At 40.0% G+C, this 15,844-nt stretch overlaps 1 protein-coding gene across 1 annotated transcript in view; it reads left to right on the top strand.

Annotated features, from left to right (window-relative positions):
* The window catches only part of DYTN (dystrotelin), a 55,591-nt gene that overhangs the window by 18,046 nt on the left and 21,701 nt on the right, over positions 1-15,844 (top strand). The window contains exons 9-10 of the mRNA XM_040474659.1: positions 3,318-3,429; positions 5,136-5,284. Coding sequence (XP_040330593.1) covers positions 3,318-3,429; positions 5,136-5,284 — 261 coding nt within the window. The remainder of the gene's footprint in view (positions 1-3,317; positions 3,430-5,135; positions 5,285-15,844) is intronic.

Here is a 15,844-nt window from a genome sequence, read left to right as displayed (position 1 = left end):
CTGTGTCTCCCTCTCTCTCTGCCCCTCCCCCGTTCATGCTCTGTCTCTCTCTGTCCCAAAAATAAATAAAAATGTTGAAAAAAAAATAAAAAAAAAAAATTTTTTTAGGGGCGCCTGGGTGGCGCAGTCGGTTAAGCGTCCGACTTCAGCCAGGTCACGATCTCGCGGTCCCGGAGTTCGAGCCCCGCGTCGGGCTCTGGGCGGATGGCTCGGAGCCTGGAGCCTGTTTCCGATTCTGTGTCTCCCTCTCTCTCTGCCCCTCCCCTGTTCATGCTCTGTCTCTCTCTGTCCCAAAAATAAATAAAAACGTTGAAAAAAAAATTAAAAAAAAAAAAAAAAAAAAGAAATGCCTCCGTGCAACCCATCTTTCTTTCTAGACATCCGAGGCAATGTACAGTTCTCATATATGCAGATGGCTGAGCATCTTGCCCCAGGCCATTAACCTCTCTGGGCCTCGGTTTCTTTAGAAGTAAAAGGAGAGCTGGAGCCAACGGAGTGCTAGACTTACTTTATCTATAACCTTCTGAGTCTATTAGAAATTGCATGTATTACAGTCCCAGCCTTCAGCTTGTGTTTTTGGCTCTCATAAGCTCCAGCAATAGCCTCGCGGCTTTGAGTTTTAGTGAGATGAAGAAGGTCATTTTAAAGCAGAAGTGTTGGCAGATCTGGAGGTAACAGGGAGAGGCAAGAGCTCAACCTTATAAAGAGGAGGTAAAAAGATCAGAGATTGTTCATAAGCCAGTGTTATATTTTAGCAGGATGTATCGTATTTATGCTCTGTAATAGCCATGTAAGGTTGGGATGAGATTGGGGGAAAACCCAGACTTGGTTCTCTCTTGGTAAAGGCACCAACAGATCCATCTCATCAGGGATGGATGGATCTACGCCTTCTACAAAGGTGTAGAAAACTACGTCTTTTCTCATGTACCTGTAGGTAGCTTCTGAGCATAAAGGGACTAATGCAAGGTTAGGGTCAGTGTATTGTCCTCGATGAGTCGACTGCAGCCATATGTAATGCTGATAAAGTAGCCAGTACAGGTGGCTCATCAAATAATCTTTAGATAAAATATCATGTTATACGTTTCACGCAAACAGCAGTTATCTTCCCAATTCTGCATGTTGAATCATTTTCAAAGCTTTGTAAAAACCTTGCCAGGCCAAGAAGGCAGGGCTTACCAGTCCCATTCTTCTCGTGAAGAAACCAAGTCATTCACTTAACTTCTTTCGTCTCATGTTCACTGAAAACGTTCAGTGCACCAGGTATCCTCCAAAGCATCTGACCTCAAGTTCCCACTTCAGGGTCACTGGTAATGGTGGTGTGTGCGTCCAAATTCAAGCCTCCTGTACCAGCGGTCTATTCCAGGGGTGAAAACAGCTGGCTGTCCATTCAGGTGGTATCCCTGGGCTCAAAGCCTAGCTCCCCCCTGACCAAGACGTGGTGTAACTGTGTGCAAATTGCTTAAATTCTGATTGCTTCAGTTTCTTTATCTGAAAAAATGAGAAGAATAAGAATGCCTTACCTCAAAGAACTTTCATGGGGATTAATTGTCAATACATGTAGATGTATTGCATATACATATGCACATGTATACGTGCCTGCCCTTAGTAAGTGTTCCAAAACTTTGGAACTATTTTGGCTACCTTGACTACTATTCTAGCCATTCGATGCTGTTTATGAATACTGTATCATGGAACGAGGTGTCAGGGTTAGGCAGTGAACAAGGGCAGCTGACGGTTGGTCTCACGGAGCTTGCATTCTTCTGCTCTGCCTTCCAAGGACTGTGGTCAGAAGACCTTCTGCCATCTGGCCTCAGGGGCACTCCAAGTTTTGATTCCTCTGTTCTTCAGAATAACCAGCGGGTCTGATAGATTCGATGTGCTCTAAACCCTCCTTCTTGGCTCCAGCCTCCTTATCCCATTCCTTTCTATCTGGAACTTCATCCTCGTTGATCTGGAGCCCAATGGCACACTTCCTCCAGGAAAACTTTTCTGACCTCGCAGCCCACAGGGGTCTCCCCCTCTCTCCCTCCTACAGCACTTGCCTTCTATACCTCACATTTGGTGCATAATCACATATTGCTTAACTTTTCCAGTTAGGACCACAAGCTTCCCTATCATCTCTCTGCAGCAAGACATGAAATTTGAAGAGCACAGGGGTCTGGTCATATTTCTTTTTCTGTAACTTTCAAGGGAGGGGTTGAAAACTCAAATGTTTACAGGAGCTAGGCACGTAGTCTACATGTGAGAAGTTGGCCAGGTAGGGACTGTGGTGAGCTGGAGAGTGTTATCTCCAGTCTAGCAGGAGTAGCTGTCACTTTGCTCTCACCTATTATTGCCACTGATGAAGAAGACAGAGCTTTTATGCCACCTACACTGTGTTTGGAGAAGAGAATTAAAATATCAGAAAAAAAAAAAGTGTAGATCCCCGATCTTTGACAAACACTATGATTCCACTCAAATATCATCAAAAGTCACTAAATCGTAACTATGAGGCCTTACCAGCCCTCCCTGATATCACCATATTATGAAACACCCCTCCTTCCCATGGGTCTCAAGATACCCTCCTCTCCTGCTGACCATGGGAGATTTAAGGGTGTGACTGTTCATAAAAGAAGGACTGCAGTGTTGATGTGTTAAGAAGCTTGGGTGTGGTGGTCGCTCCCCCACACTCCAGCTGAAGGAACGACCCTCGTCCACTGCGTTTCTTTTCTACAGACAGAGTTCTAGAAAAATCACAAAAGTTGCAATTAAATTCTTTATCTACGGCTTTATTTTCCCCAGTACCATGCAGGAACACAGGTCCAATATTATCCTGTCTTGAAATTCCTCAAGAGAAGTCAAAAGTCAGAATGTACTGAAATCTCCCGGTGTTTGGTTTTTGGTTTTGTTTTGTTCTGTTTTGTTTTGTTGTAACTTGGTGACTAAATTCAAAAGATTTGAATGCCACCATACAAAATGTGGCTTCAGACTTAGGGCTCTGTCTTCAGGGTCGTAGTACACAGTAGCCTGCCTGTAGAAAGTGTTCGGTATATCTGCGGGGGCATGAATCAGACCTCTCTACTATAGTTTGTTGAATAAAATGATGTTAGTATCATGCTGTATTATAAAAAAAATACTATCAAAAGAAGATTTCTTCGATTAAAAATAACATGTCAGAGTCACTTAACGTCCCTACAAAGTTTGGGAGAAATTTTACGCTTACTTGATAGCCGTGATATCTCCTGTATGTTCTGGGGTACCCATTCTCCACCTGAACGTTATTTTCTGAGCTCATGAGCTAGTTGCCACCTTAGCCTTACTTCCGTTTTAATTGACAGATACCGCTGTCTGAAGTGTCTCGACTTTGACATCTGCCAGGCGTGTTTCTTATCTGGTCTTCACAGCAGGTCCCACCAGAAGGCCCCTCCTGTGTTTGAGCATTGCGTCCAGGTAACATCTAGTGCAAAATACCAACCATTCATGAATCGGTACCGGCGACAGCAGTTCACAAACTTTGCCTCCAGTAAAACCACAGATTCTGCTCCTTTCGTTCACGATAATGTTTAAGAGTAAGGAAGGGGTGGGATGCCTGGGTGGGTCAGTCAGTTAAGTGTCCGATTCTTAATTTCGGCTCAGATGATGATCTTTCGGTTTTTGGTGAGTTCGAGCCCCTCATCCAGAGCTGTGCTGACGGTGCAGAGCCTGCTTGGGATTCTCTCTCCTCTCTCTCTGTCTCTCTGCCCCCTCCCCCACTTGCGCTGTCTTTCTCAAAATACATAAATAAACTTAAAAAACAAAAGTCTAGGGAAATGGCAAACTCAACCTTAAATATCTCTCAATATATCTCTCAATATAAATCTACAAATTTTTTTTTACATCATAGATTTTATTAAAACCTATTAGGGACAAGAAAAGGCCAAACAACACTCAGTACGAAGCCACTGATAACACACTATATTGCAGACAATATCTGAGGAATAAGAGGGGAGTAGCATTGGGAGTGGACTCAAAAAAAAGGCTTTGATTCGGTAAAAATGACAAAACTAGGCTTCTAGTTACTAGTGCCTCTGGGGAAAACTTTTCTTTTAGCATGTCTTATCCTGAGCCCTAAACTTCCAGTATTTTTGCTGTAGGAAAAATGAAAGAGAAAAATTGCCATTTCGGTTTTGACTGAAAGATATTAAACTGAGACTTCACAACAGCCTTTCAAATGTTTGGTTTTTTTTGGTTTTTTTGTTTTTTTTTTTTTAAGAAAATCTACTCAGCAAGAGAATTCAGGTCTTTTGAAGAGACAAGAGAAAGAGGATAGTTAATTTTAAGCAAGGAGCATTTTCATTTTCCCAGAAAGAACACTTTCTTCTCACCGCTAAGTTCCTACAAATCCATTTCACCATATAGATTTTGTCACACGGCAATGGTGAGAGATGTTGATTAGCTAGCCTTACGGAGGACAGCTTTCTCTTGTTCTCTCTTTAGCATGAATGGTCCATAAAAGTCAAGTGTTTGGATCTTGCCAAAGAATTCCAGTGGGTATTGTTTTATGAAACTTAAATAACCCAGATGCTGAGTTACTTGTTGGCCTGGGGAGATGTAGGGCTTCTTGAGGTTAGACTGACACCATGTGGTCACTTTGTTATTACACTTCAGATTTCAAGAGCTGAAAATCTTTGAATAAAATCCCTCATTCCTTTGTTCTTTTTGGCAGAAGTTCTTAACGTGGGGTTGATGGGTGGACTTCAGGTGGAATCCACTGATATTTTGTACAGAATTAATTGTACGAGCCACTTTTCTGTAGATAAATCCACGAGTGACCATCCAGTGTGGAAAGGAATCCCACCCCAAATGTTAGCAGCCCTGGACCTAGCCTTGTTTCATACACCTTCTAGATTCAGCCTTCCAGGTTACTGGATTGCTCTAAGGAAGAGAGGCTATTTGTGTAAGTTGAGTGATCTTTAATTTAGAAACTTACACTGCGTGGACAAGTAGACAGAATGCAAAGAAATTCATGTAGTAAGGAAGTAACATGATTTTTCTAAGGACATACAAGTGAATGAAATAATTCCAAAAACTTTCATGGTGGCCAGTCCACTCAAGTAAGGAAAAAAGACCACATTTAGACTGATAGGACCCCTTTTTAATGTTGGCTATTCCAGCAGATGTCAGCAAAGGAGAATACAAAATTCCTCCTTGGGACCCTCAGAAACAACCTGCTCCAAGGGCGCTGTGGGAGAAAAGAAGCTTTAAGAAGGCGGTGGCTCCTGGACCAGGTGACCCCAAAGAACATGGCTGACCACGCAGAGGCCAGGTGAGTGTCCATGAGTGACGGTCCTGTAGGGCAGCCCCTCAGGAGCCTGGGGACTCAGTTATGCAGCCGGCACAGCATAGCACAGCACACACACACACACACACACACACACAGCTGCTTTCATAATTCTGGCTGTAAAGAAGGCACGACCTGGGGGTGAGAGTGTGCTTAAGATGTGTTTCCGCTCCAAAAATGATCTTTAATTTTGAAGTAGAACAAGAGGCAAAAGTACTTCTAAATGGCCCGTCCTGACATTTTAAAGGCATCAAACCCAGGAGCCTTTTAACAACTTTGCTTTTTAACCCTAGTTTTGTTGGTTTGCTTTCAAAAGCCTAATTTAGAATTAATACTTTATTTTTATTAAAAAAGGGAAAGAAAAACACTCAGAATCTCATCACACACAGATGAATACCAGTCACATTTTAGTATTACCAAAACAGGAATTATGCTGTGGATACGACTTTTTTAAGTTTAATTAATTAATTTATTAAGAGAGAGCATGTAGGGAAGAAGCAGAGAGAGGGAAAAAGAGAATCCCAAACAGACTCCATGCTGTCATCGCAGAGCCCGATGCTCGGCTCGATCCCATGAACTGTGAAATCATGACCTGAGCTGGAATCAAGAGTTGGACACTGAACCAACTGAGCTATCCGGGTGCCCCTGTAGATATAATTTTTGATTCTTCTTTTCATCTACATTAAATGGAGAGTATTTCCCCTGTCATTAGTTTCCAAAATATTATTTTTAATGGCCTCACTTTCATCCTTATAAGGAAGTATCATAATTCATAAACAACCTGATATCATTAAACATTTTGGTTATTTTCAAAATTTGCCCCATCAAAATTCTGTAGTCAACATCCTTATACATGCATCTGCCTATAGTTTAAATATTTTATTAAGATAAATTTGCTCAAATAAAATCATTGGATCAAAAGTTCTGAATTTTGTTAACCCTTAAAATTCAGAGTACCGAATTGTGCTCCAGAGGGTTATCTCAAAGCTCGCCCAGCACTACTAATATATGAGGTCACCTATCACTTACCTAAAGATCACCAGCCTAAAGATGACTTTAAAAAGTCTTTGTGGGGGCACGTGTGTGGATCAGTCGGTTAAGCGTTCAACCCGGGCTCAAGTCATGATCTCACGGTTCATGGGTTCGAGCCCCATGCAGGGCTCTGTGCTGACAGCTCAGAGCCTGGATCCTGCTTCGGATTCTGTCTCCCTCTCTCTCTGCCCTTCCTCCACTCATGTTCTGTCTCTCTCTGTCTCTCAAAAATAAATAAACGTTAAAAAAATTTTTTTAAAAAGTCTTTGTGATGGGGGCACTTGGCTGGCTCGGTTGGTGGAACATGTAACTGTTGATCTTGGAGGATGTGAATTTGAGCCCCATGTTGGATGTATGGTTAAAAACAAAATTTTTTAAAAAGTCGTTGTGATGTTAATTTTGGAAGTAACCATCTCAAAATGTAAAATTGTAGAAAGCAAAAGAAAGAGATACTGTTTCCATGGGCCTATGATCATCAAAATTTTGAGAGAAAAAAACCCAGAATTATTGATTTTACCTACAGAGAATAGAGGAGATCAACTTAAATCAGACTGGTATTCATTTACTAACTTTTTTTTGTAATCTTAAAATGTTTTCTCAGACACCCACCAGCATATTTCTATCTCAATGCCAGACCCTATTTCTAGGGTCATTTTGTCACTTTCGAATCTAAATACGTTTTATAGTTCTTTCCTTTAAAGGAAAAACTACATGTTGACAGTGCAATTAGATGCCATTTATTATCCCTGTGTCACACTTACCTAACAGGCTGCATCAATATATCTTTAAAGTTAGAGAATTTGAGTATCTGGATGTATATCTTTAATATAGTACAAAGAATTTTAAAATAAGCACAAAGATTGGGGCGCCTGGGTGGCGCAGTCGGTTAAGCGTCCAGCTTCAGCCAGGTCACGATCTCGCGGTCCGTGAGTTCGAGCCCCGCGTCAGGCTCTGGGCTGATGGCTCAGAGCCTGGAGCCTGTTTCCGATTCTATGTCTCCCTCTCTCTGCCCCTCCCCCGTTCATGCTCTGTCTCTCTCTGTCCCAAAAATAAATAAGCGTTGAAAAAAAAATTTTTTTTTAATAAGCACAAAGATATCAGGTGCCAATTCATCTGTCTTCTTCAAGACAGATTTCACTTTTCCCAGGCAAAGAAACAATACAATGTGTTGGTTAGTCATCTGGATTTATTATACACTTGAGATCTTGTCTAAATTCCTATGTTCTCATAGTTAGAACACAAAGATCCATACTCTTAATTCTATTTCTTTTGGCTGCTAAAGCCAGACTGATGTTTTAAAAGCACAAATTTGACGGCATTCCTCATGTGCCCATATCCCCTAAACTCCCACGTCTGACATCCCTCCAGTATCCTCCCATTGATTTTAAGCTAAAAACTAAAAGTTGTAATAACCACCTGGGTGGCTCAGTCGGTTAAGTATCCAACTCCGGCTCAGGTCGTGATCTCGCAGTTCTCAAGTTCGAGCTCCTCATCAGGCTCTGTGCTGGCAGCTCAGAGCCTGGAGCCTGCTTTGGTTTCTGAGTCTCCCTTTCTCTGTCCCTCCCCTGCTCACACTCTCTCTCTGTCTCAAAAATAAATGAACATTTAAAAAAAAGTATTACCCTTAAAAACTGTAATGATTTAGAAAATTTCTGCATATTTTGGGCCCCCTGAGCACCTCTCCAGTTTCATCTTCCCCCCCGCCCTACATTGTCTCATATCTTCATGTTCCCCACAAGACTAAGCCAGGTACCCACCCTCTGAAGACTTAAACCTTTGCCTTAAGGAATTGGTACCCCTCACTCCTAAAGACCCATAGAAGTCTTTGCTCATATGTCATCTCATCCATAAGGCCATTCTTGATCACTTACCATTTCAGCCCTGTCGTCCCTGTCACTGGCACTCCAATCTGCCCTCTTGTTTTATTTTATTTCAGAGCATTTCATCAGCACCTGACATCCTATATATTTTGCTTTTATTTTTTGTTTGTTTGCCATAATGGGAGCTCAGGGGTGGGGGTGGAGAACCTTTTATTGTTTCCAGCTGTATTTCCAGAATTTGGAACAATGTCTGCATTTGATAAATGCTCAATAAATGTCTGTTGAATGATTGGCTGATGGACTGAATAATACAACAATGGATGTTTGATGAAGGAATTGATGGGGGTAATAAGATAGGTCATGAACTCTTTTAGAAGGGAGCATGAGAGGAGCACCTGGGTGGCTCAGTCAGTTGAGTGTCCAACATCGGCTCAGGTCATAATCTCATGGTTTGTGGGTTCAAGTCCCGTATCGGGCTCTGAGCCTGGAGCTGTTTTGGATTCTATGTCTCCCCCTTCCTATGCTCCTTCCCTGCTCATGCTCTGTCTTTCTCTCTCTCAAAAATAAATAAACATAAAAAAAAAAGAATGGAGCTTGAGAAAGTCTCACAAGAGTGATTACACAGTGTTGGGAGAAGGTAGTGAAGTGATTGAGCTTTGTTCTCAGTCAACTGTGTGGCTTTGGGGAAATCACTTCATGTTTCTATGACTCAGTTTCTTCACTTGATAATAAAAATAACCTGTCCTATAATAAAAATAACCTGTCCTTCCTACTCCGAGTAGTATCAGTGGAGATAAGAGGAAGGACGGAAATTGCAAGCGCTATGCAAAGCTAAAGGTTTTTTAAATGTCAATGTGTTCTACTCTGTCTACCCGAGTACAGTAAAGTGTTCCCCAAAGTAAAATTCTTGTGTAATAATTTTCAGTTTAGCTTAGATATTAATGAGTTCAGAAGTTCTGATCAGTGGCTGATCTAGGAGAAATGATGAGGAATATTATTATTTAACAATGTGGCAATAGGCAGAAACACATCCCTGATACCTGTTGATACATTAGTACTGATCATTATCTAAGAGACTAATGATTTGGCCAAGTGATAGTACTAAACATTCATTCATTGGTTCAGCAAATATTCTGCACGGTAGTGAGCCTCCTCCCTTTTAATGTGAATTCACTCACTTTAAATATAATGGTTTACATTGAGATTATTTTCACTTACAAAAAACATAACCGAAAGCTAGGTGCCAAATATCACCACTGTTATTAAATATTTTGGGAAGTTCTTACATATATAATAAAAAAATTAAAACAGTGAAACAGACAAAATTTCTTTCATTTGCAGGTAATATGATTGTAAATCTCCAAGAAATCCTAAGTAACTCTAGCAAAAACTATTAGAATTAATAGGCTTTTACTGGTGGGAAATAAAATATATATGCACAAATTAATAGCTCTGTACTATGATAACAATAGCCAGCTAGAAATTTTGTTAAAATCCCATTTACAGTACCTGTGAAAATTATTTTAAAGAGAAACTAGGGAAAAAAGCTTAGCAAAAAAGATACAAAAGCCACGTTAAAAAACTGTAATATTTCAGAGTGCCGAAAATAAGACCTGAAAAGGGGGGAAACATACCAAATTCATGAAGGAGAAGGCTCTAGCATGAGAATTGTACATGCTCTGAAAATTAATATAGTTGATCCTCATTTGTAGTTACAAAATTTTTGAATGCACTTATGAAAATTTATTTATAACCCTAAAATCAATATTTGCAATGTTTTCCTGGTCATTTGCAGACATGCACAGAGTGGCAAAAAATTTGAGTTGCCCAATGCACGGCTGAGGTCAAACTGAGAGTCACTCTGCCTTTTTGTTTCAGTTTTTATACCCTAAACACATCCTTTTCATATTTTTGTGTGTTTTTTTGGTGGTTTCCCTGTTGCAAATTGCCCTCACTGTGCTGCAATGTTGTCTGCTGTTCCTAAGGGCAAGAAGGCTATGACATATGTGCCTTAACAAGAAAATGTGCTTTAACCTTTGTGCGGGCATGCGTTATAGTGCTATTGACCATAAGTTCAATGTAAACAAATGAACAACATGTATTGAGTAAGGTGTCCATAAACAGAGACACACAGGGGCCCCCAGGTGGCTCAGTCGGTTGGGTGTCCGACTTCGGCTCAGGTCACGATCTCACGGTCCGTGAGTTTGAGCCCCGCGTTAGGCTCTGTGCTGACAACTCAGAGCCTGGAGCTTACTTCAGATTCTGTCTCCGGCTCTGTGCCCCTCCCCCGTTGGTGCCCTGTCTCTCTGTCTCTAAAATAAATAAACATTACAAAAAAATTAAAAAAAAAAAAAAACCAGAGACACACATAAAACAAAGTTATATATTGAGTGAATGACAGAGATGATCTGCCCAGAGACCAGCAAGAACCTCTAACCCTGCATTTCCCCTTGGAGCGATGGGTCAGTCTGCATTAAGTCAGGTTCACAATGACTGTGTAAAAACAGAATGGCCATCATTAATGAGACCTGACTGTATTTAAATTAAATCCATTTCCAAGTAGAATCACAATGTTTTTTTTTAAATACGATAAAATGATTTTGAAGGCATTTTGAAATAATAAATTGTACCAGAATATTTTAAATTATAAAATTGAAGAATAGTGGGAAGGGATGTTTTTCAACAGATATTAAAACTTACTATAGAACCACTATGTACAAAAAAAGAATGAACATGTAGATATGAGGATAAGATATACAATTTAATTATTGATTCAAGCATAAATGGGAACCTAATATATGATAAAGATGACGTTTTGATTCCCCCAAAAAGGATGCGTAGTTGGCTATCCATCTGAAAGAAAGCAAACTGGCCCTTATTTCATCCTATAAACTAAAATAAATTCCAAATTGTTTAAAGTTTAAATGTAAAAACAACTCTCTGTGTCTCCCTCTCTCTCTGCCCCTCCCCCTCTTACGCTCTGTCTCTCTCTCTCTCTCTCAAAAATAAATAAACATTAAAAAAATGTGTAATAAAAAAAGGGCACCTGGTGGCTCAATTAAGGTCATGATCTCATGGGTCGGAAACCCCCATTGGGCTCTGTATTGACAGCTCAGAGTCGGGAGCCTGCTTCAGATTCTGTGTCGCCCTCTCTCTGTGCCCCTCTCTTGCTCGCACTCTGTCTCTCTCTCTCTCTCTCTCAAAAATAAATTAATATTCAAATCTTTAATATACAAATGTAAAAACAATTTTAATTTAAAATAAAAATATTAAACTTAGCATTGGAAGAGATCGTCCTAAGAAAGACAGAAAAACAAAGCATTGTGAAGTCATAATAGGCAGATATAGGGGCACCTGGGTGGCTCAGTTGGTTAAGCGTAAGACTCTTGATTTCAGCTCAGGTCATGATCTCACAGTCATGAGATCAAGCCCCACATTGGGCTCTGTGCTGAGTGTGGAGGCTGCTTGGATTCTCTCTCTCCCCCCACCCCTGCTCACTCTCTGTCTCCCTCAAAATAAACAACTAAACTTTAAAAAATAATAATACACAGATATCCATGATAACATGCACACTTAAATATTTTCCTGTGGTAAATGATATAAAGAAAATCAAAAGATAAACTTAGAAAAATATTTTCACTAATAAGACAAACTATATGACAGAAAAGCCCTTGCAAATTGGTAAGAAAAACCCAAAAGAAGGAGAAGGAAGGAGAAGGGGAGATGAGGAAGAAGAAAATGAGGAAGAGGAAGAGAGTGAGGAGAAAAATACACCAAATATATAAATAGGCAACCACAGAAGACATATTGCAAATGGCTATTAAACACCGCAAAATATTCTCAATGTCACTAGTGGCTAAATTACAAATTAAAGGAACAACGAGCTACCATCATCGTATCTAACAGAACAGCAAAGCGTGAGTGAATAACCACACCCAGTGCTGGCGAATATGGAAGAGAATAGGCGCTCTCAAATTTAGTAGGAACACAAGTAGCTGCAGACTTTTCAGAAAATAAGCTGAAAAATCTCCATTTGTTTGTTCATTCCATTAACCTGTAGCTAACACTCTTCTAGGCACTTAGGATACGTCAGTGAACAAGAGGGACAAAGAGCTGTCTCTGCTTTCAGAGAGCTTTCATTCTAGTGGGGAGACTAGACAATGAAAAATAGGCATATAGGTGAATTGTATAGTATATGAGAAGTTATAAATACTAAAAGAAAAGAAAAAAGAAGCAGCAAGTGAGAGATGCCAAGACTTAGAGGAGGAATTGGTAGCACACTTAAATAGGGCGGTTATAGTGGACGTCTGTGAAAAGTCACATTTGAACAATGTCTTGAAGGAGGTGAGGGAGTGAATCCTACAGGCGTCTAAGAAAAGCCCTGCAAATTGAGCAGACAAGCAGCCAGAAGTGGAAGTGTGCTTGGCAGGTCCAAAGAACAGCAAAGAGGCCAGTTTGGCAGAACTCGGCAAAGGAGGACACGCTGAAAATAGACCAACGGGATGCAAGGGTCGGGGCAAAAGCAGAAGCAAGGTCGTATCATAATTTCCTACATGTTCTTCCGGTGTTCCTCTTTTCAACTTTGAGTTTACATTTGAGTCCATTTGGAATTTATTTTAGCAAGGGTCTGACTTTGCTTTCTTTCAGATGCGTGCCAATTTTGCTATCTTTCCCCCCACTTAATTACATTGCCAACTTTGCTACATATTAGATTTCCTTATATGCTTGGATCAGTTGAGAGAATTTATATTCTCATCCTCAGATCTTATGGGTCATACTAAACTATATGGTCATGGTGATGCTATAGTAACAGGAGAAAGTAGCTATCATCTGAAATAGGGAGGCTGTTTTTGGAGCAGGTTTTGGGGGAGGATGGTCAGGAGTTCAGTTTGGGATAGATTAAGATTGAGATATATCAGGCACCCATGCAGAGATGTCGACTAGGCAGTTGCCCATTCATGGTCTGGAATTTGGGGGCAAGCCTCCTGGAGGTGCAAATTTAGGAGTTGCCAACACAGATGGCTCTTCAAGCCATGACATTCTATGAGTTCGCCAAGGAGAGTATAGACAGAAAAAAGGTGGATAGCGGATTGAGCCCTGCAGCAGTCCACATTACAAAGTTGGAGAGCAGAAGAGAAGTCAGCAGGGGAGACGAGAAAGATGAATGATCTAGGAGGAAAACGAAGAAAATGAGGCATCCTGGAAGGTAGGCAAAGTGTTTCAAGGAGGAAGGCGTGGTCTCCTCTGTCCAATGCTGCTGTTAGGGCAAGCAAGAATTGGCCTTCGGATTTTGCAATGAGAGAATCATTGACCTCAAAAAGAGCAGTGTGGGACAGTGGTAGTAGCAAAAATCAGAGTAGAGGCAGTTTAGGAGAGAATGGGGCCTGAGGAATTGAAGATACCAAAGAAAATTCTTTCCAGGATCTGTGACAGTAGAGGGAGCAAAGAGTCAGCGTGCCTGAAGTGGAGAGAATGTTTTGTTATGATGGAAAAAATAACAGCATGTTTGAGTACTGAAGGGAATGATCTTATGGGAATAAAAGCACCACTACCTAGTAAATAAGGACACACATTGCAGCACTGGAGGGTGGGGCAGTAAACCGGAAACAACCCAAGAGTCCACCAGTAGAAAACCGGTGGAACACACATGAAACAGACATCCAACAGAACATAATAAATCCTCTTAAATGAACAAATTTAAGCACGTGTCTATTATACTAGAGGGCATCCATCATCCTACATTAGCCAAAGGGCAAGTGGCAGAATAATGTGTATAAAATGATGTCATTTTTCTTCCCAAAATAAATCCAATATGTATTTGATGTTTGTATGAGAACTGAAAAATGGTGTGGAGCAACCCAAAGGTATCAAAATTATCTCAGACAGGGTAGGAAGAGAGTGTGTCACTCAAACATATGTGACAAAGAAGTTACGGGTTCTCCCCAAATGTCCCATTGCTTAAAGACATAATCAAGTGTAGCACAGAATAATCACTTCATTCCCTGTGCTCTCATCACATCCTATAGAAATAATCGCGTTAATGTCAATAATGATTGTATATTCATCTGTTCATTAAATGTGAAGTATCTGTGAGCAGGGAGTTCTCTGCTTTTATTTTTAATTGTCTTATCTGCAATAACTCGAGATGGTGAGACGCTTTAAAAATAGTTTTTGAATAAAAGAATTAAACTAAGTGGAACTGTATAAAATGGAATATGCCTGACCTTAAACTAATCGGCTCTATTTTATGTTCTTTCCGATATGACATGGTAAACACACACCGGCGCTTAGAACCCCTAGTATCTGACCTGCACAGGATGACCTGGGGGGGGTTGATGCAGCCATCGCTAAATTTCCCTGCATTCTCCTTTCTAGATTGTCAAGAAGGAGGGTGGGAAATAAAATCCCCACTTCCATGATTGGCTGATTCCTCTCTATCACCTAGGTAGTTGCCTAGGGGAAAGAAAAGCACCAGAAAAAAAAAAAAAAGTCACGCTACTTTAATGCTCTTTTGAATATTAAATTTAATATCTGATTATGCATTTTCTAAGAAGGCTCTCCCCGATGTCATAGCTGATAATTAAATATTATTAACACCTCTTATAAATCTCTGCTTTAGAGCAGGATTTCTATTCAGATGTGAATGTGATAAAGAAAATATTTTTTGAAATCACTTTTTATCCCCAATCACAAAGTGCTACGTATTTACTATAGAAAACCTGGAAAAGCCAGCAACGAACAAAATTCTAACTGCAGTCAAATCACAATGGAGCCACTATTGTAATATTTTAATATTTTTTATTAAGTTTTTTATTTTAATTCCAGTATAGTGAGATACAGAGTTATATTAGTTTCAGGTGTACAATACAGTGATTCAACAATTCTATACATGACTCAGTGCTCCTCGTGATAAGTGTACTCTTTCCTGATATTAATATTTTAATAGTAATGTGTTAATATTTTGGTGTACTGCTTTCCCTGCAAATACTTGTAATACAGTTTACATCATACTGCAAAGCATATTGATTATATAGCTCCATATCAGTGTAGGTTATATTGTGAGCATTTCCCATTGCCATTACAACTCTTCAGACACATTGTCGTGCAATGTTTATTCAAGTGGGTGTAGCATTATTTATTTAACCCTTCTTCTGCCATTGGATATTTGAGTTATTTCCAATTTTTGCATACCTTAATATTTTACTATTGAAATCCTGGTACTTTATTCTTTGTACGTGGTTCCCTAAATGTTTCAGTGGGGTATGTTCTTAAAGTGAAATCACTAGAATGAGAGGTGGGAATGTCGTCAAGACTCTTCATACTCGCTATGAAATGACTATTTAGAAGCTATGCACCAAACTATACTCCTAGCGAATTCAGGTCGCCATCTGGCTTGATCCTTGCTAGTACTGTTACTTAATTTTAAATTTTGGTAATGTTATGAGCAGGATATTTTTTTATTTGCTTTAATGTCCATCTCTTCTTAAGGTAGAAGGCAATTGTATTTTCTCTTCTGTCGGTGTCTTCTGACCAGTTTTCCTGATGCATCAGTTTGTTTCATTAATGTATTTGAACTTTTAAGATTTTAGCCATGGGCAACCCTTCTTCATAGTTCTTTCCTTTTAGTCTTATTTATAATGTGACTTGCTATATAGACAGTTTTAAGTTCTATGGAAACATTGTTAATCATTCC

The sequence above is a fragment of the Herpailurus yagouaroundi genome, unplaced genomic scaffold (assembly GCF_014898765.1).
Source record: "Herpailurus yagouaroundi ecotype Mexico unplaced genomic scaffold, PumYag 140, whole genome shotgun sequence".
NCBI classification, from domain to species: Eukaryota; Metazoa; Chordata; class Mammalia; order Carnivora; family Felidae; genus Herpailurus; species Herpailurus yagouaroundi.
This window is presented reverse-complemented; position numbering and strand designations above follow the sequence as displayed.